This window comes from Mastomys coucha, unplaced genomic scaffold (genome assembly GCF_008632895.1).
Source record: "Mastomys coucha isolate ucsf_1 unplaced genomic scaffold, UCSF_Mcou_1 pScaffold16, whole genome shotgun sequence".
NCBI lineage: Eukaryota > Metazoa > Chordata > Mammalia > Rodentia > Muridae > Mastomys > Mastomys coucha.
In genome coordinates, this window is record NW_022196898.1 from 35687736 (window position 1) to 35709755 (window position 22020).

Genomic DNA, 22020 nt, shown 5'->3' on the forward strand with positions numbered 1-22020 from the left:
GTGGAAACTGACATTGTCTTTGCTTCCTATGCAGCTCGTCTGAACCTCTCTTCCCCTGCACATGTAGATGCTCTCTAAAGCAAAGATCTACAATGACAAACTCAGCCTGACAGAACAGAATAAAATGAAACTCGTATGTAAGTTGTTGGAAATGTCATTTTCATCCAAACATTTTCAAACACAGACAACTATTCACAAAACAATGCCACACTCAGATTCTGCTCAGGTTTTGAGTGGTAACCAATGAAAGAGATTCCTGTGACAAAATACATGAATGCTTTCTCTTGCTAAGTCTCCTCCTCTCCATCTTCCTGAGACTTCTACAGATGACCAAACAAGGGCCACTCTGACTCTCCAGCTTTCACAAACTATTAGGAAAAAAATAATAGAGAGCAAAGCACAGAAGCAGGAAATACACAATTTACTAGCTAGAGGTTAACAGGAGTATTTTACTTTGGAAATAAAGGAAACTACAGTAGCAGAAAGCAGCTGTATTGTCACAGTAGGACACAGCTGCCCGGAGCTGAAAGGACAGTCACCATTGCCTTTGTCTTTACAGCTCAAAGCAGAAGACTTCACAAAAGAAAACTCGCGCGCACACACGCATGTATGCCTAGCCTGAACCAGGGACTACCTTAGTGCAGAATTTGTTTAACACAGTATTTCTTTGATTTGGTTCAATATTACTTATTTTACCCAACTTTAACTATATTCATTAAAACAAAGAAAAAAACCCCACCATCACTTCAAATAAATGAAAACCAATCAGTAGAAGAGCAGTCAAGGATGCTGGGAATGAAGGTGACAAGCTCCAACCAGAGCCACAGCCACACCTGAGGCTTGTAGGGTCAGTGTTCTCCAGTGTGTTTAAGCCTGGTTTTAAGACCAGTTGCCTCAAGAAATTAAGGATTTTCCTTCCTTGCTTATCTGTTCTCACAGAGCAGGACCCTTGGGTCTCTATGGTTTTGTCAGTTAAGATAATAGGTCCCTAAGGAAGCAGGAAGGCTGAGAAGCAGAGAGCAAGAATATCTGGCACATATTAATGTAAATGTGTGGGCAGCTCTCTCTGTATGAACATCCAAAACCCAAAAGATACCAAATACCTACAAGTAAATGGTTCCGTGGATAAATTTAGAAAAAAAAGGGCCTACTTTGTCTACTGATGAAATGCCACTCTGCAGTTCTATGTAGCAACTAAGTCAGCAAGATAGTCCAAGAGACAACCTCATCCCATGGGAACCAGGAGAGGCTTCTGGGAAATGCCACTACCCTCCTGTGCTGTCAAGGAAAGCAGCAGCTATGCAAGTCCGGTTTATAAGAAAAACAGTAGGTAGTAGGGCTGGTGAGGTGGCTCAACAGGCAAGAGTGCACACTGCTCTCCCTCTCTCCCAGGTCAGACAGTGCACAGCTACCTGGAACTCCAGATCCAGGGGATCTCATACCTCGAGTCTCTGAGGGCACCTGCACTCATGTACATACATGTACATACTCACCCACAGGCACACACAATTACAGACCAGTCTTTCAATAAATAAGTGAAGAAAGCTAGCAGGCAGCAGCGGAAACCAACACAGATAGGCTGGTGGGGTGAGACCGGCACTGCAACTTTGCATGCACTCTTCCTGGATTTGATTTCAAGATCCCAGGGATCACAGGCAGTCTGGGAACTTGTACTGCATCAGTCCTGCCCTGCACCCTGTGAAGAACACAGTGGACCAGTGATGCCAAATGAGATTCCGGTTGATTCAGGAAGTAAAAGGACCTTTCCTTCAAGCAGACAGGAGGGCCTGCTGCTGAGCTATAGGAGGCTTGACAGTGCTGGTGACCGTGAGGCAGCACCCTCTCTAGAGCTTCATCAGGCCAGAAAATGTTCAAAGAAAGGTTCAAACCTCAGAACTTCCAAGTAACCGAGTACAATAGTGCTTCTGATGGATCATTTCAGCCCTACCTGTGAGAGGAAACATTTCCTACTTGATGAGGACAACAAAAGCAGGCAAGATACTCTCTGCATAAGGTCTAATCTTCATGGCTTTACAAATTGTTGCAAGAAACATAGGAACTAAGATGGTTCAAAACATCCCATTGTGAAAAAGGTCATTTAAATGGCAGATAAAGCAGCAGAGCAAAACAACTTTACATGTAAAGTTCTGTTTGACAGATTAGAGCAAAAGAAGTGTCTTCAGAATTACTTTTTAAGTGGATTTGAAGCCACACCTAGTGAGATTTCTGCAATCCCAGAATTGGGGAGGCTAAAACAGGAGACTTTTGAGTTTGAAGCCAGCATTGGCTGAACATAGTGACACCCTGTTTCAGTGGTTAAATAAGGCATTCTTCTTGACTCTTTTTAAACATAAGATCATTATTTTAAAACTCATAGTTTAGGGGCTAGAGAGATGGCTCAGTGGTTAAGAGCACTGGCTGCTCTTCCAGAAGGCCTGAGTTCAATTCCCAGCAACCACATGATGGCTCACAGCCATATATAGGGGGATCTGATGCCCTCTTCAAGAAGGCAGATGTATATACAGCAGAGCCTCATACATTAAATAAAAAATAAACCTCATAGCTAACCATGCATGGTGGTGCTTGCCTTTAATCCCAGCACTCAGGAGGCAGAGCCAGTCAGGATCTCCAAGTTCAAGGTCTCCAAAGAGTTCCAGGACAGCCAGGGCTACACAGAGAAACCCATAGGTAAGCTTACACCTGAGACAGGTCTTGTTATGGCCTTAGCAGGGGCTACAGATGTATGTCACTTCACTGGCTTGCTCACACGGATACTCACTCCTACCACAAACCAGAAACAGAAATTGTTCAAAACACAGAACATGAAGTTTTTCTGTTGAACCAAACAGCATGTTAGAGCTTTCCTGCAGGCCACATCCTCTGAAACAGTCTAGCTTCTCCAGTCAGGGAAGATGGCACACTTCAAGCCCCTGAAGTCTCCACAATCCCATTTCTGAAACAGGAAGTGAACCATTTTGTCTCATGTTCAGAACGTTTTTTCCTTGCCAAAACTAAGCTTTTGGGGGAGCTAGACAGGGCAGGGATTTATTTGATCATGCCTACAGGAAACACAGCTGCTCTACAGCTTTGGACTTGATCACTTGAAAAATGAAACTCAGCCTCTGCACAGACAAGTGCGCCAAGCTTGCCAGATCACCCCGTGGAGTGATCTGCAGAAGATCACAGAGATGGGGAGATGGAGAGGTGGCTCAGCGGTTAAGAGCACTGACTGCTCTTCCAAAGGTTCTGAGTTCAATTCCTAGCAACCACATAGTGGCTCACAACCATCTGTCATGGGATCTGATGCCCTCTTCTGGTGTGTCTGAAGACAGCAACAGTGTACTCATATACATAAAAAAAGATCATGGAGATGAAGACATGCCCCACAGGAGGCCTACAGAGCAGCAAAGGGCCAGCTCCACCTGCCATTAAAGGGCTTCTTAAGCCCACGGCAGAGGTAAGTGGTTCCGGGCACTAGCTTTTCTTCCCCTTGGGTTTTACACCACAGTCCCGATCAGAGCCTTAATGTTCTGCTCTCATTTCCCACGAGCCTGTTTCACTTAATGTGACAGAGGGACTTCCGCTCTTCCTGTCACACACATCATAAGAAATAGAAAACAAAACAGATTCACCTAGAACTAATATGAAGAGCTGTTGTCTGTGGAGCCAGACTGTGGTGTGGCAGCTGCTAGGCCCGTGTGACTTTTAAACACTTAAAATGTTCTGAGCCCAGATTGGGAGGTACCGTGCACATAAACACGCGCCAAGTTTCCAACTTAACACACAAGCAAGTAAAATATCACCCAGATTTTTTTGATGTTGGTTACATGATGAAATAATACTTTGGATATGTTTAGATGTTAGGTTAAGTAAAACATGCCACAGGATGTACTTTACCTGTTCCATTTAAATTTCTTTTTTTTTTCTAAGATTTATTTATTATATGTAAATACACTGTAGCTGTCTTCAGACACACCAGAAGAGGGCGCCAGATCTCATTACAGGTGACTGTGAGCCACCATGTGGTTGCTGGGATTTGAACTCATGACCTTCCAAACAGCAGTTGGTGCTCTTCCCTGCTGAGCCATCTCACCAGCCCCCATTTAAATTTCTTAATATGGCACTAAGAGGATGTTAGCACAAGTGGTGTATGTTCTGTATATGTCCACGGGATGGGAAACTGCTTCGTCATTTTCTATAAGACATTAATTGGCACTTTTTTCTCAATATGGTTACTCTGTCCCATACTGTCCTGTCCCCTTAGTCACATATTGCCATCTTAGCCACGATGAAATTCCGGGAGTTTTATCAAATGCATTTGGAACACATGTAACACATTTCTATGCCCACCACCTTTTGCAAAGGGAGGCAGAGATCGAGAGGACCAAACAAGAGACCCCCACTCCAGCTGCAGAGGGAGCAAGCAGGAGACCCCAATTTTAGCCGTGGAGGGCATCAGGTGCCCACTTGCATTTCTATGCCACCATTTCAAATTTAACCTCTCTCCACACTATTCCTCCTCAGGAGGAGAATGAGGCTGAATGAGCATGTGCCATTCTTTCAACTGGATCTGAGCGGCCAGAAATGAAATAAATACCTGTCTTTAAGTTGGATGATTGAAAACAGAATCACAGCTTCTGAGTGTTTGCACAGCAAACCAGACAGAGGAACTATATGTCTCAAACTTTTCCACGGAGTCAGCGGCCCTTCCAGGGCCTCGCTGCCTGGATGAACACCAGCCAGGCAGTACTGCAGCCCCTGGGTCCTTTACCTTGTGTCCTCAGGTTTCTCAGGGACCCTGCCCATCAGAAAAACTGAGGCAGAGCAGCTGTGTGGGCTTCACTGCCTCTGTCCGCCTCCCGTGGGGACAAACAGAAAGTCACGTGCTGAACAAGAAGAGCTGTTCTTTCCTGGCACGGTCAGGCACTGCCTCACACACTCAGTCTTTAGCTCACACTGGGAGCACCACAGCTGAAGAGAGGGAGGCATCTGCCTGTGGTCAGCAACAGACATTCTGCCCCACCTCCTGCCAGTTTCCTCCTTCCTTGGTACTAGCTCTTCCCCTCTATGAAAATGAAGCACCCGGAGACTAAAAAGTCTCCTTGGCACTAGAGCGATGGCTCATAGGGGAAAAGCACTTACTGCTCTTGCAGAGGACAGTTCAGTTCTCAGTACCCAGGACTGAGTGCACAGCTCCAGCTCCATTGTCTGCCCTCTTCAGACTCCATGGACATCCACACAGATACCTATACACATAATTAAGAATACATCTTTCTTTTAAAGCCTCGTGCTCTTTAACCAAGTAGTGAAGAGACACACACCAAATGTTCTAAACCTCCATCCCACAGTGTTCCTGAACACATCTTCCTTCTGTCTCTGCCATAGCTGTAGGAACCCAGCATCAGCTGGCCCACCAGCTGGCTTGTTCCCTAGGCAACATGAACCAAGGGATCCAGAGCAGGGTCAGTGGTTTCAAGCTGAAGAGTTGTCAAACCCTGAGGAGATGACAGACACGGCTCTGGGTAACTGGAGCCACAGGTGAGCAATGTCACAAGCAGAAAGAAGAGCCTTACAGGGAAACTTGTAACTCAGGAGACACAGAAAAGCAGGACCTCATCCAGGACAGGCTGGACAGAGCTAGCTGTTCAGCCACGCTCTTGCCCATTACAGATTCCTAAGCTTACGCTCCGAAAGGCCTGCATGCTTTGATGCTCTGGTCACAAGGTCCGGCCCCTGTGATCACATACACTTCAGCCAAGGCATGGATCCGTGTGCTCTTCCACTAGTGGCCGCAGACACTAGCCCCTGAGGGTCTGGGCCAAGGACAGGTACTCTGTCACAGGCGTGTTCCATAACAACCACACAGAAACTCCGCCTACCCCGATGGCTTTTCTGAAGAGGGAAGAGTTTATTGCAGGTTGGGGATACCTGGAGAAGGCAAAATCTAACAGTGAGAGTGAACTGTGGGGTCCACCCATTTCGAAGACAAGCAAGTAAAACAAATACAGTTATATACAATTATTAAAAAGAGTGGGGTGGTGGAAAACAGGGAAAACTGCCAGCAGCCTTCCAGAAGGTTGGTCAAAGGACATTCGAGGAGCACCATGCGCCCCAGTCCCCGCTGGGTCCCAGGGGACCTGCCATGGCTTTCTGCCTGCTCTTGACAGAGAGCAGAGGTGAGAGGAGACCCTGGAGATGACACAGCAGAGCTGATGACCCTGCTCTGCCAAGAGCTGCTGCACATTCCACTGAAAAGCCCACAGGCCAACTTCATAAGCATGTCCTTACACACACATGGGGAAAGTTAGGGGAAACCGAAGGCGCACTAGGTCTGTGAGCCCAGCACCCCAGCCGCAGGAGCTCTGCTTCCTGAGGTATTGGAATGCGCTTCCCAAAGTCAGGAGGCAAATGACCCTCTCCAGCACTCCTGGTCAGAAGCCAGGTGCCTCAATTCCCCTAAGAAGGGAAGAGGCCATGTTGCCTCTCACAGAACAAAGGAACCATAGCTGTGTCCTGAGAAGGGAGCAATTGGAGTGTCCATTGTTCAATAAGGAGAATCCTAATTCATCCAATACACTTCTATAAAAACGATGTAACTCCAGATAAAAGTTGCACATTCTCTGGGGGAAGCGGCCAAGTGTCAACTAAAAACAAAGATGATTTAAAATGAGTTACTCCAAATACGTCTCCACGACCAACATGGCTTGCTTGACATGGCCAGGAGCTAGAGAGGGCAGAGCCCAAAGTACATGAGGCCATGCTGCACACTGGCTCCAGGATGCCCCAGTTCTGTTCTCAGGCAGTGACAGAACATGCCAACAAACTGTCAAAGCAGCAGCCAGGAGAGAAAGGCTCTTTCAGCAAGGGGTTGATGAGGCCTGGTGAAGAGCAGCCTTCCTGGCACAGTGAGCGGCTTTGGCCTGTGTACACAGAGTTCAGTCTCGGTGGCGGCGCCAGGTCCCTGCCAGATCACAGCCAGAGGTGGCTGGAGGACAAGGGGGCCTGGGAGACTCCAGTGGGGGAGGGGCCTCCTGGGCCGAGGGAGGGACTGGCGAGGTCTGCTCCCTGGATGGTCTGCTGCTGTCTTGACAGTGCTTGCTGCAGAAAATCTGCCCCTCTTTATCTAGAGCCGTGTTCTGGGGAGAGAACAGCAGAGATAAAACATTACCCAGGCCGGGCTCCATCACACTACCAGGATCAGAAAGCAAGACATAGCATGCACAGGATGCAGACACAGAAGAGGGGAAATATGCCAGGCTTCTAGCTTCTGCTAGGGGACAGAGCCCCTCCTGCACCGTCCCAGCAGCCACCCTTTGCCTCCGTCCTTATCACAGCCTGTGCTGGTAGCTTGGGAGTGAGAGGGCCTGGAGGGGACACACTGCTCCAGAACCATGCCAGCTGGCCTACACAAGGTGGCCTGAGAAGTCCTCCACCGTGAGCTGCACCTGAATTCTGCGTGTCTTGCTTATACCCATGCCCAGGAATGCTGAGATGACCACCCGTCTCTGCCAGGTACACTAGCTAAGCTAATACTCTTATCTAAAGAAAGTTATTGTCACAGGGATATGGAACTCATGTGTCATAAAGCAAGAATGCCCTTACACCCAAGGGCATGTACAATATGCCCAGGAATCCACTGGGGTAGTAGCAGCCACATGGATCCTCCCTATGAGGGAGGCCTGCGCTCTGCTGTCTTCCAGTAAGCTCATCTGCTCACCTCCACAAGGGTGCAGAGGCCCCGAGAGGAAAGCACTCGCCTTCTGACCCATCCGGGGATACCCAGGCATGGAGTCTTCTTTGCCTCACTGGGGCTTGTGTGTCCTAGGAGCCAACAACTGGCATTTTACTGGGTTCACTACAGGGGGGGTGCTGCAAGTCGTGGGTACTTCAGCTATACACTGAACGGACCAGGAGGCATCTTGGAGTCTAACTCCTGTAGGCCGAGGAACGTGCCCTAGATACTTCCAGTACAGATTAACAAACAAACAAAGGAAAGGATGGAGAAAACACCTGCCAAGTCTTCCTCCCAAGGCCGACTGCTGGTGGACTCCAGGCCGTGCTCCCCAGAGCTCCTGGCAGTCTACAGCTGAGCACTCACAACCTTCCGAGGACAGTGTCATCAATGGGGTAAGTGGGAAAAGCATGGTCTGAAACAGCTCTTGGGCTGCTGGGATCAGTCCGGACCACTCCACCCCACAGGGGATACAGCAAACACTTATTCCTATCACGAACTCTCTCCCGGTAGATGTAAATCACACAGCCCTGATTATTTCCCCTCTTCTCTTCTGGCCAAGAGAACATGAGCATGCGTGGCAGAGAGAAGCTCGCGGTGCAGTTAGTACGTACCATGGCCTTGGACCTAGTCAGGGGAAGCAATGCAGCAGCGGGAGAGGCAGGAGGGGAGAGAAGCAGGGACAGAAACTAGACTTACTTTCAACAGAAGCGACACGATTAACAGTCTTGTCTGTCTTAAATAAGGAAAGAACCCCAAGCCCCGCCCCCACCCCACCAAAGTAAGCAGAGAGCCTTCACTAGCCTTTGACTAACATTTCTCCCTCTGTAAGACCGTGGAAGGAGGTGTCTTGTCATTCCCTTCTCTGCCACAAGATGGCCCCTCCTGGACTCTGAAGATTTTTTTTTTTTTAAATGTCCGTCACTGGACAAAGAAGCCACCCCCTCCCCGATACACTGTCCTTCCTCAGCACACTAAGCACTGTCAGGGAGAGCGCTAAAGTGTAACCCAGAGCCATTGGCCTCTGGAACTCTGGCTGATAAAAATAAGCTCTGGGCAAAGCACCTCATGAAGATCCTCACCCTCCGCCGTCATTGCAGAAAGATGCCCCTCACCTATGTAAACAGGACAGGCCACAGAACTGCTGGCCCTCGCTACTGAGCAGGAAACCAGAGCGACAAGCCGAGTCTACCACAGAGCTCCCCACAGGCGCGCTGGGCTGGCCTGGCCAGAAGGAGGTCAGTGGGTTCAGAGGACCCGGACCAGCAGGAAGCTAAGGGCCAGAGTGTGAGACAAGCATGCAGCTGGAAGAGGGGCTGAAAGCTAGGTGTGGCTCTCATGAGCAGTGTGTTGAATACCAGGATCCGCTTCAGCATTTCCCACAGTCTCAACTGGGGAAAGAAGGGAACTCTGAAGGGTCGCTCAAACTGTCAAATCAAACTGTCAAACAAAATGCAGACAACAGTGTCACTTTGCTGTCTTTTCCCTTCCTGAGTCAGCCCTACACTAGCATACTATTCACTGGAGCCTGGGGTACCTGCTTCAGGGGAATTCTGAGGTGACAGGAGACGGGAAGAAAGAACCTCATCATGCGCAGAGATCACTAACCACGGAGCTACAAAACACACCTACTGTTCTGCTACTGAGACCATATATTCAAGAATGACAAACTCATGCCGGAGACAGGCATTTTGTAGTTATTTTAAATACAAAAACAATTTAAAACTGTTCTCAGTTGTACAGTCATGATATACATGACACAGGCCCAGAAGTGTGTCACAAGTTCTACCCAGCAGCCACACATAGGCCCAAGCCCTGACTTGGGAAAGGACAAGCAAGAAGCCTTCTGCTACTTTTGGGGCCAAGTCAAAATTTGGCAGGCTGGCTTCTGAACCACTGAGAACAGAGGCTGCCAGAAACAAGTCCCAGGAATATCTCCAGTAGATTCTGAATGCAGTGAGACCACTGGCAGCTCCCAGTGCTCACAATCTGCAGACTTAGACAGAGAATGTGGTCAGTTAGATGTCACCAACGTGTGCCAAATAGCTCCTGCATATACATCAACACACAATTTTTATACAGTCACCTTCTTAAGGTTTGTTCAGTCTCAGGAATACTCCGTTAGAACTCAAGGGTTTGACATCTGACTAACTCCATTAGCAAGGGGGAAACGGCTATTTGTAAGTGGTGAGAGGTTCTCTGCTTTATTATCCACAGAACAGTTTACACCACTTACACCTGGCCCAAGGGAGGACTGTCAGTCATTCTAGACCCTCAGCTGAGTTTCAGTGGTCAGGAGGCAGAGAACAGGCCTAATGGCCTTTAATTCCAGGGATACACTGGATAAATTCTCATAGGTATGGGGCACAGGGCTGCAAAACTAACAAGTCTTAGAAGATTAGAAAGCTAATTAACAGATGATATGAAATTCTGGCTCCAACAAATTCTCTTAAAGACTATACTAGATGGTGAATATATACTTTGAGGGTTCTTGGGGCGCACGCACAACCACTGAGCTGCACCCCTAACATAGATGGTGACTCTCAATGGTTTTCTCTTCCATACAAGCTGCCTACCACATCACGCATGGCGCTGATGGACCCTGCTTCTCCTGCTGGGTCTCAAAAGAGACTCCCTGGGAAGTGTCCCCCTCGGGGACATTTAAAAAATGTATTAAAAAATTGTTTAAAAATGTTAAAAAATAATTTTAAAATGTATTTTTAAAAGTATTAAAAAATACTTCTATGGGTTAAAAAAAAAAAAAACCAACTACTTTTAACCAGGTCTTTAAAAAGTGAAATTTGTTAGTTTGGCTGTTTCCTCTACCAAGTCCAAAAGAAATCATACCTCAATCAGAGGCTGGGCCTTACTGCCTTACACTGCCCATGCTGTGAGCTACAATCTATCCCTAAATGAAGCAGCAGTTATGAGAGGGGAGGCCAGCCCAGCCTGAGCTCCCTGGTGCCTATCACTGCGGTTGTGTGCCTCCTCCCAGCCCCTAGCTGCCATGCAGAGTCTAGGGATCAGGGCGGAAGGCACCCTTCACATGCCAGGTAATCCTCCATGGAAACAGGAACATGGAAGACACCAGCTTCCATGAGCAGAACCCTGGCTATCTAGTTCAGAAGATAACTCCAGCTCAGCAGCCAGCCCAGAGGCCCCCAGCTGTCCGAGGCAGAGCTCTGCATCCCACTTACCATGATAACGGAGACCCCGGTGGTGGTGCTGTTCTGTTTGGGGAGCGCATTATTAAAGTGCTGTTTTAGTTTACCTGTCACCTCGGCTTGCATATTATTCTCCTGGGATGCATCATCCTACAGAAAAGAACCAAACACAGTCATTCTGGATCCACGGCTTCAACTGCTCATTAAGTCACCCCCACCACCAACCTAATGATGTCATCCTACACAGGCTCATCTTAACCAGAAGAACAGAAGTTCAGCTCTTTCAAAACTAATTGCTGCCGCAGTACAGCACCATGAAAGAGCACTGGGCAGCAGGCGTGAGGCCCTGGATTCCATCCTCAGCATGCTCTGCAGCTCCAGGCCTCAAGCCTCTGCAGGGCACTGCATCGGGTTCTCAGGCCTCTCCCATGGCATATACAATACCAGCCATCCCATGGAGGCTAAGAGTCTATCACTTTCACGAAGAATGCCTGTGTATTGTGCCACCTTGCTATAGCTCTGGTAATATGACAGGCTGAGGAGGGAACATGGTTTGAGCCTAATGTTTGACACTGTTTCTTAGTTAAAACAAAACTAGCAAGAGAACATGCTGCATGCTCAAGGCTCAAGCTCCATCCCCAGGACATCAGTTACTCAGCTGATCCATCCTTATTGCTCACAAAGAGATGTGGTGTCTCCTCAACTTGTGTCTCAGCCCAGGCAAGCAGTCTGAAGAGTGGAAGGGGATACAGCGGTATAGCCATGTGGCTAATTAACTCAGTGTTCAGGACTTGCCTTCTAGTTCACCTTTTGCCCAAAGGAAACGTGGCCACTACCACATCCTCTCTGCTACCTCTGGAAGAGACTGTCTCTCCTTCCAGTCTACAGGACTGCATGCCTTGCGGACACAGAGGTCACAGTCTGAAACATGTTCATTTCTGAGGAAAACACAACCTCAAAACTAGAACAAAGTCATGGAATGGGTCCTTAAAGAGCATCGTGGCCAACCCCCCACTTCATAGATGAGTAAACTGACATCCAGCAAGGGACAGACTATCTACTAAGCAGATGGGGGACTCTGGTATCAGCCATCTTCTCCCATGATACTTGATCATTAGGATAGACATTCATTCTACTTGCCATTGAATTTGAATGTACAACTGTGTCTGTGCAGAACACATAGCAAGGAGGCATGCTGCTGACCACACAACATAAACTCATTCCCAGGGAGTGTGGGTACTTACTGACACCCAGGGGTGACTCAGGATTTCTCCCGCAGTACAGCGAGCTTCAACGTTTACCTGAAGCATTTGACTGATTAACTCCTACAAAGGGGAGAAAGGGGAGAAAAGGGGGAACCACAGAAGAGGAGAAAGGGTGATTCCAGCATAAATACAGAAATCAAAAGCCAATACCGCAGCTCAGCCACTGGGGCATGAAGCCAACCACCCACACGTTCAGGGCTTATGAGACAGGCAGATTCACTGCCTGTGTCAACACAGTGCCTGGGACAGTGGCATCTCCCTCCAGTCAGAGCGATCACAGATTGTGTCTCCTAAGACCTGCGGATCTCTATCCTCACTCCATGGGACACTGCAGTATTTTCCATTTTCATCACTACGTTTACAATGATTAGAACAGCAGTGGAGGAGGAGAATTGTAGTCCAGATTTCCAAGTCTAGTCATGGATTCCAGAGACTACACTATAGTACACTATACAAACTTACAGAAAGGCCATACAGTAGAAGTCAAGTCTCAGGAGCCCCAAGCTGTGGGCTGCTATAGCCCCACATGCAAGGACCCTACAGTGTGTACAGGAAGAGTCCTACACAGTACCTTGGCAGAGTCTGTAATGTTGTCCCAGTAGGGGGCTGGAAACTCCAGCTTCCCAGCCAAGATCTGGTCAAAGAGATCTTCCTGGAGGTTGTTCTCACTAGTGACAAAGAAATGGAAGAACTGAGTCACAAAGAGGGTCTGAGCAACAGGAAGGAGTAGAGGCTCTTTGGCTTGGGCATGTCACTGCTCAGTTGTGTGTCATAGTTACATGGTGACAACAGGATTTCCCTTCTAGACAATAAGCCAAAGGACATTTGCTAGGCCTAGGAACCAAAGAGACAGAAAATGACTCAGGAAGAGTTTCAGTTTAGTTTGGAGTTGAAAAAGTTCCAGTAGTGGATTGTACTTAATGCCTCAGAAAACCAGCTTGTAAATGGTTAAAATGAAAGCCAGGTGTTGTGATGTGTTCCTACAGAACTAGACACTTGGAGAGCTAAGGCAAGGTTATCACTTGAGCATATGACCAACTGAGGCAATATAACCAGAGCTGATCATCTCGGGGAGAGAAAAAAAAAATATATATATATACACACACAAACACACACACATATACATGTAAGCATACACACATACATATACATATGTATGTATATATGTATACATATGTGTGTGTTTGTATATATGTATGTGTGTATATGTATATGTATATATGTATGTATACATATGTATATATTTAGCTCTCTATATAAATATGTACATATTTATATCACAAGCAAAACCAGAAATTACAAATAATGAAACCCTCAGGGGGAGGTTGGCAGTTTCTCCATAACTCATGCCTATGTTGCATCTATACAACCTTTACTTTTTCCTTCACAGGAAGGTTTCTACACAACCTTCCACCTTTTCACTGAAAATCATAGAGTCCAGAACCTAGATTTATAAAAAAAATATGACATAATTTGCCCCCCACCACAACTCAGCATTCAGAAAGGGAATACTTCCACAGACACCAGCCAGGTTTGCTCAGCCAGGAAAAGCACCCTGGATGCTCTCAAGTGGCCGTGTCCCAACCTGAGCTGCCTGGCCCTTTCCCCAAACACACATATGGTGTCTAATGGATCCATGGCTCTCTGTTTAGTGGAACTGTGAAAGCAGGGAAGGGAAAGACTCCGGATGTGGGATGTCCCCATGTGTGGTGAACACAGGAACAGAAACAGGAAACATATTTAGCTCTCTCGGTCCACCACAGGCCCAAACAGAAAACTCAGAATACACTGCTAGGATTAAAATCAAAATCCAGGAGTACAAGTCAGCAATTACCTGGGAAGACTGCAAATATCTTAGAATTTCTCCACCAAGCCTTTAGGGTTCCAATTCCCACTTTCTCAAAGGTGACTTAGAGCAGTGTCTAGGGACAATCACTAGGGCTCTCTGATGACATGGCTGCCTGCTATACTCAAGGGAAGCATTTGTGAGACTTCTGCTTTGGCCACACCGATGGCCAAAGGTATATTGAGGAGCAAGGGCCAGGTGGAACAAGCAGCCAAGGTGAGAGGTCACCAGTGCACACCTGGAAAGTGGGTGCACACAACTGTCTGTAAGGAAACACGATGGTTTCTCTTCTTTGCACTGCTGCAATCAGCTCAGTGCTCCTTCACAGGGAGTGAGAACTACACAGAAGGACACACTGAGGTTTCAAATTCTTCAGAAGTGAGAGCCTGCATAGCAGGTGGTGTTAGAAGAATACATACATGTAACTCTCAAGAGTGTTCCTACTTTTCCATTCATCTCTGTTTTATTCCTGGAGTCACAAGTAGTTTATATTGACTTGATCACCTGGCCAATACTGATCTATAAGCTGGAGTCCATCTGCTTCGGCTATTTACAACAGTACATAGACTTTAAGCACCATAGCCCAATCCACCAAAAAGAACTCCAGAGTGTTAAACAGATAGAATAAGACTCCAGGGCTCAATGCTGCCAATGTCCAGAGCTAAGCATCCAGTGGAAGAACAGCCCCTGTAGACAGGCCATCCTCCCTGGTAGTCAGGGACAAACAGCTACTCCATTTGAATCCACAATGGATTTATCATCACATTTATACTACAAGGTCTGGGGGGGTGGCTTTTTTATTCTAAAACAATATATCCTTTAGATGACGGGGCTGTGGGTGTAAAGCAGCCCATTAAGAAAAAACAGTTTGTCTTTCAGTGACAATGAAAGGTTCAGGAAGGACCCCTGGTAAGGTCAGTTAGCCATTTCACACTGCCCTCATATAACAGAGAGAGCTGGGGGCGGGGCTGAGGAAGGATGGACCAGAAGCTCAGAACAACCTTACAGGTGCTTTAGTCAGTAGCTGTAGCATGCTCGTTCTTAGGAAAACTTCGGATGTCTCTGAAAACCAATTTGTGTAAAGATGACTCTGATGTGGGGGAGAAGAGGGTGATGGGCAAGTGAGCGCAAGAAGTAAGAAGAACAAACAAACAAACAAAAAGAAAGCAAGCTAGAACTAAAACCCAAAAAGCTGAAAGAAGAAAGCCAGCCATCAGACAAAGGGAGGCAGTCAGTTCCCCGTAACAATCTCAGATCACAAGCTTTCACTTGAATGCATACTTTGTAAAAGACAAAGCACTCTGATGCACTTGTTTAAAAGACTTTAATAGGTATTATTAAATATAATATAAGTTGCTTTTATTTGTTGAAACAGGGTCTCATGTAGCCCAGCATGACTTCAAACTTGCTACATAGCCAAGGATGGCTTTGAACTTCCTATCTTCCTTGATTCCGTGTCCTATGTTCTGGGATTATAGGCAAGTGCTGCCATGCTGGGTTTTATGTAGTGCTGAGGATTGAACCAAGAGCCATCTACCAACCAAATGAGCCCCCTCTCCAGCCCTAGAGTCACAATTATACCGTCCATTCTAGGCAATGATCATTTAAACCATCACATCCTTCATCGCCCATACATGCTTCTATGTAAACAGTTATATTAGCAGTCATATTATAGCAGTTGTGAGATCTGCCTAATGAGTCTGTGCTGCAAAGAGGCTTCTTCTTGTTTCACAGTACAGACTATCTCAGTAGCCAAGAGGAAAAACATGTTCTTGAGATGCAAAAGTGGGGCAGCCAGGGATTTCTGACGTTAGGCAGACCCCTCAGAATGCTGTGGGTTGCTCTCATCAGCCCAAGACATCTCTCCATCTCATGAGGCTGATGCTGTGCTGGGTGACATCCAACTTGACCCTCACCTAACAGTAAAATCACTCCTCTCCCTGGCTGCACCGGAGACTACAGGCACTAGAGGGAGCAGTGAGCACACATTCCCTGATGCTGACTCTGCAATCCCTTTTCCTTGATCTCCACTTGGGTAAGTCATGAAAAACTCCGTGTTAATTGGCCCCGTTACCACCTAGCAGCAAACACATCAACCTTCTACATTGAACTAGCTGTCCTCCCCCAAAAAAATCACCCAAACCAGCCCAGGGTCCAAGTCACATAAAAAGAGACCACAAATTATCCCCGCTCTACTTCTTCCCTTCTGTCATGCACCATGGAGTCCCTTAGTCAATTCCTTTACATTTGCTCTATGCTTAGCATCTCTGAGCTAGCCCATCACACACACCCAACCAGCTGCCTCTGGTCATTATTCTTGTGCTCCATGTCTCTATAACCATAAGCTCTTCAAAAGCAGACTAACATTTCTGTGTCATTCTGTGCACAGCAGTGATCAATAATCAATAAAAACAAAAACAAAAAACACTGTTGAACTCAAACTAAAAATGGGAGAACTAAAAAATAAAAAAATTAAACTTTCTAACTTTTCCCAGGAAGTTTTCATAAGAAATGCTTGGAGAGAAAAAATAAGCTGTTTTTTCATTCACTGACCCAATACAACATTAAACACTACTACCCACTCCTCAACACTCCTATGGGGAAACCCAATCCTTACTTGGAGGGTATCACAAGGTGGGATTTTGGGAGAGAGCCAGAGTTATGAGAGCAGAGCCTTCATAAATATAGCTGTAGTGTCTTTGAGAAAAGTCCCTAGAGAGCATAGAGTTCAGTGGCAGAGTGCTTGCCTAGCAGGAAACCTTGAGTTTAACATCATTTTTAAAAAAAAGAAGAAAAGACAAGACACTCAGAAGTTCCTAGAAGTTGCCTTTAACCCTTTCTGCTGTGTGACTTCACAAAGAAGATGGCTGTGAACCGACCAGGAAGTAGGCCCACCAGACACCAAGCCTGCTGCTGCTGCTCTGGTCTTGAGCCTCCAGCCTCCGTCACTGTAAGAATAAGTTTCCAGTCTGATGAGCCACATGGTCTATGGCAGTTCCTTACAGCAGCTGAAACCACCGCTCTAAGGACGTGCTTGTGAACTACTGCCATCACTCGGAACAGTACCTGGCACGCTGCGTGCACTGATCACCAAATAGAGAGAAGGAGGCCGTGGAAATAAAAGGCAGAAAAGTGGCCATGCACGAGCAGATGCACTTCTGCTTCCAAGTCAGTCACTGGCCACAGCACAAGAGATGAAACAGATCAAAGAAGAGCTGCAGCCAGTGTGGCTGGATCAGGCCTGGGCCAATGGCTGAGCTGGCCAGGCTGCAAGCATTTCCATGGCTGGCTGTGTTTGTTCACTGCTGTTCCCGCCAGATTAGCACATCGCTGCCAAGTGTCAGCTGTTTGTTTCCAGGCCCGCCAACAGCAAATTTTCTGTAACTTCACTTCTCAGGTAATAAATGTTACACGAAGGACTAAAACTACCATAAAAAGCGTTCTTGGTTTATGAGATGGAAGTTGGGTGATTTAGAAATTTCATATCAAAATCGAATAGTTTAAAACACTGCTCTTGAATTGAGTAAAAGTGGCACCTATACCAAGAACTTCAAAAAGTATACCTGAATGATTCAGGTTTCTACATAAGGATCTTTAAATTTCATCTTTCTTTAAAATGATTCAGAAGTGGCAACATCTAGAGTCTACTAGGGACATATTTCATGGAATGATGGCCAAAGAGCTCTCACAGGCCACAACACAAACACAACACAAACAAAAAGGACTCATATCCAAAGTCTGGTGAGGCTAGGGACAGCTCAGAGGCAGAGTGCACAAAGGGACAATCCCCATGTTCAAGCTCCCATACAGGAAAGGAAGGAAGGAAGGAAGAAAAAAAGGAAGGGAGGGAGGGAGGGAAGGAGGGAAGGAGGGAGGAAAGGAAGGAAAGGGAAAAACAAAAATCCAAATACCAAAGAAAAAACACGAGTTTTCACCAGTAGGCTGTAAATTAAGACAAACGGCAAAAGGTGTATTTTATAACTTTAAACTGGTAATTTATTTACTAGCTTAGGGCCCTTGCTGCCAAGAGTTAAGTGTCTGAGAATTTATACTTCAAATATAGTTACCTCCGGAACGGTGGGAATCCACAGAGAAGTATGTACGTAATCACGCCAGCTGCCCAAACATCCACCTTCAGGCCATAACTGTAACAGAGTGAGGGAGAACAGGTAATGGTGGGCCTGAGCATGTGCCACACCCATGCACGAAGTGCTGGACTGCTGCCCAAGTGCTATCTGTGTTAGTGCCTCACAGAAGGAGGAGCTGTCCTCTGAAAAGCCACATGCTTTCTCCCCATCTGACCATATCAGTGACTGCCTCCCAACCTCCCAACAGAAGCACAGGCCAGATGAGCGCAAACTACTCCCTGAAGTCAAGCTAATGGTGTAGGTTACATCTCTCTGCTTCCTAGTCTTCCTTCACAGGATACACTGGACACAAAGCAACAGCGACAACGATGTGCCTTTGTTACCCATGCCAAAGCACGATCAGAGACAGGCAGAATCTCACCCTGTTTCAGCAATAATTTCTGGTGCCACATAAGTTGGCGTGCCACAGACTGTGTACAATGGGCCTTCAACCACCGTCGCCAGCCCAAAGTCTCCCAGCTTCAAAGACTTGGTTCCATCTGGGTATTCGCACACCTGGGACAGAAAATAGCCAACCATCATCAGTTTTTGTTGCTGTTGTTTTCAGTCTTTTCCCCCCTTAAACAGCTGTGAGAGGAACCTTAGAATTAGGCAGGAAAGACACATTGACTTAAAATTCTTAAAGTTCTTCTGGTAAGAGAACCATTGTTGTAAAGGGCTAAGAGATCTCAGAGACTTCTGTTCAACTGTAATTTCCAAAGGTAAAATTTTACATGAAGGACAATGCCCTAGCCTGAACAAGCCCTCATGAGCAGTACTGAGAGTTTGTAACTTCCTTCCTATGGCTTATTATACTTTCAGACATACCCATGTGTTTACCATGGCCACATAATTGAGAACAATTTACCTTATATCCAAGCAAACTTTCCTTAAGAGATAAAAGCCAGGAAATAACATTACATGTAGACAGTTCTGGAAGCCAATGAGCACGCACACAGCTAACTGTGGATTGGCTGTGTGATAAACAAACTTGCCAAAGTAGATTCTCTTGTGTGTCCATTTGAAAGCACCAAACTTCAGAGAAAAATAGCTACACAGACCAAAACAATATGCGAGACTCTATTTTTGTATTTTAAACACAGCTTGTTTCTCCTTGTGTTTTACTGCCGGCTGGACTTGCATTTCAGCTCTTACAGACTTTAGAAGGGAAATGTTTAGAAAGCGATGTTTTCTCAACATAAGCAGTGACTGGCATCTGCCACCGAGGGAAGTGACTTATGCAGTCATTGACAGAGAGTACAGACACCCTGGGGCTCCCTGTGACATGAGGCCAAGCTTTATGGGCCTTGAGAAGGACCACTGGTGGCCCACCACCCTTTCCGGCTTCTGTTACAGAACATTTCCTCCTTTGGGACATCACAGTATCCTCCATGTTTACTCGCAGCATATACACAGAGTCATAGGGGTAGTGGTGGTGACTCTGAACCCCTCTAAGGTATATATCACTCTGTGTGAACCACACAACACAGCAGAAACATACGCAAATATACAAATGATCTAGCTTGAAGCAACAGAATCGAGATTCTTAGTCATGACCCACAGGGCAGCTTTCCATCCACAGTGTTTAATGTAAACATTAATGAGAACAATCTAGTATAATTACAGTTAGGATTTATGGTGCATTTACTGAAACCCAAACATTAGAACAAAATTCTGAGTAACCGTAGCGATCAGAGCATTTATAAGCACAATTTCCTAAATGTCTGTATCATGAGTCAATGTCTCAGTCATGCCACTGCTATTTCATATTTACAAGTCATTAGGTACTGTTTTTATAAAACTATGTTTATTTAAATGCTCCATTTAGAGATGTGTGGGGTGCTGAGGAGCTGCTGTCAGTCTCAGAAGCCACATTTCTACATCCCCTATAGAACTCAGTCAGATGCAAAAGTACAGACAGAAAGGGAGTGGGCAGCCTGCAGTTGCTGACTGGCTGGGACTCCTTGGCTAACTATGAAAGTATGGCTTAAATGGAAGTGGGAATCATCACTTCAGCTGAATCATCCCCTCCCAGTATAGAAGAGAATATGCAACATATTAATAACCCTTAATTCCTAGCTGGAGAGTCTGTTCAAATCTACGAAGAAAATTAAACACCGACGTATATCTGCATTGCAAAGACACACACAAGGCTCTACTTTATGAAACTGACTGTGGAGCTGGGGTGGAGATCAGAGGTGGAGAGATTGCCCACCCTGCACAAATCCTGGCCAGGAGAAAAATCAAGGAAAACGATGATCACAGAGAGACATATGAAGAATATTGTTCCCAAGGCTTCCTGACAGATATCCGTAGGAACTTTTCAAATTTACATATTCTCAAGCATATCACTAGACTTCGATTGGAACCACATTGGCCAACCAGAAAAAGAAATGCTGCCTGCATTTTGCACATAAGGAAACTGAGGCTCATAGAACTCAGCTTAAGCCAGCAACCTGGCTTTGCAGCCAGGACCCCTCATCCTCCCACCAAACCACCCTGCAATGGGTTCTGCAGCTAAACAAAGCCAAAACTCGGCAGCCTCTCATGCAGATTCTGAATGAATTTAGACAACTGTGAAAACGCCAGCCCCACCATGTTCAAATGGCCCACCTCACACTGAGAGATGCTCTGTCAAGCAGCTGGCAGAATGCAAAGCTGAGAAATGCAAGAAATGCAGGTCCCACATCCAAAGGGAATCCCTCATGCTCTCTAAATAAAATGCCAGCATAATGATTTAGAAGGACATCAACCATGAGAAACCCAACCTCTTCTCTCCTCTGTCCCCGAACTCCTGGAAACACTGAATTTATCACTAGTCTCCATACTTAACTATGACAGGGCACCTCCGGGCTATAACTCACAGCATTAACGGCCACCTCCTTGCTCCCTGACACAGCGGCCCATACATCTGTTTTGGCAGGGTTTTAAGTTATGATACCAGGCAAGGGCATGCAAATCAGATGTCAGAATGCCCTGCTGCTTAAAAACTGCATTAGTTCCCAGACAGAGAGAGAGCAAGAGTCGTGTGGGGTGTTTACTGTTAGTGCCTCAGTGGCTCTGTCTCTTCAGTGCAATGTCAATCTGATTGACTAAATCTAGGGAGATACATAAGGCTTCTGTAGCTGCCACATGTGTTCCTCAGAACTGTGTTCATTGCTAGGGTCATTTCTGGAGCCTGAACCTGCAGCTCCTGTATATTGTGTGCACCATATAGACACAAAAATGTCTGGACCCAGGCATGGTGATGCACATATTTACCATCCTCACCTCTCAAGAAGCTAAGATAATCTCTTGAACTCAGTGTCAGCCTTGAGAACACAGTGAGTCACGATCTCACTAATAATAATAATAATAATAATAACAACAACAACAATGATAATAATAATAGTAATGTTCACAAACAATGTCTTACACTCTAGAATATAGCATAATGAAGTATCTTAGGGTTGGGCTTCAACACCAACTACAAAGTTCATTTATGTTTCACGTATACTTTAAACGCATAGCCTGAAAATAACTACATGCAGTATTTTAAATTATTTTGTGTATGAAATGACATTTCATGATATGGAATTTTCTACTAGGTGACATGCTGGCACACAAAACATCTCTTTTGTTTTTCTAGACAGGCTCTCACTTGGTAACCCAGGCTGGCCTCAAACTCACTATATTACAGATATGTGCTACCACGCCTAGCTCTCAACATATGTTTTTGGATGTGTCTGAATTTCAGATTAGGAGTTTATGGAAGCTAAACCTGTGTAAATCTCTCAGGGACAAAGACAGTAAGAAAAGAATTCTGAGCTGGGTGGTGATGGCGCATGCCTTTAATCCCAGCACTTGGGAGGCAGAGGCAGGAGGATTTCTGAGTTTGAGGCCAGCC

The 22020-nt window shown here is 46.1% G+C and overlaps 1 protein-coding gene across 9 annotated transcripts in view; it reads right to left on the reverse strand.

Moving 5' to 3' along the window:
- Nucleotides 1-5886: 5886 nt before the first annotated feature.
- Nucleotides 5887-22020, reverse strand: part of Dclk2 (doublecortin like kinase 2) — a 138842-nt gene continuing 122708 nt past the window's right edge. For 4 of the 9 annotated variants that reach the window (XM_031374254.1, XM_031374253.1, XM_031374252.1 and 1 more), the window contains 6 exons: nt 18517-18650; nt 18075-18152; nt 12733-12829; nt 12141-12221; nt 10930-11046; nt 5887-7136 (listed from right to left, as the gene is read on the reverse strand). In XM_031374254.1, the coding sequence (XP_031230114.1) occupies nt 6936-7136; nt 10930-11046; nt 12141-12221; nt 12733-12829; nt 18075-18152; nt 18517-18650 (708 nt within the window). In that variant the 3' untranslated portion in view covers nt 5887-6935. Of the gene's footprint in view, nt 7137-8346; nt 8360-9090; nt 9173-10929; nt 11047-12140; nt 12222-12732; nt 12830-18070; nt 18153-18516; nt 18651-22020 lie in introns of those variants that run through there. The other 5 variants (XM_031374256.1, XM_031374255.1, XR_004119619.1 and 2 more) reach the window with 3 other exon arrangements.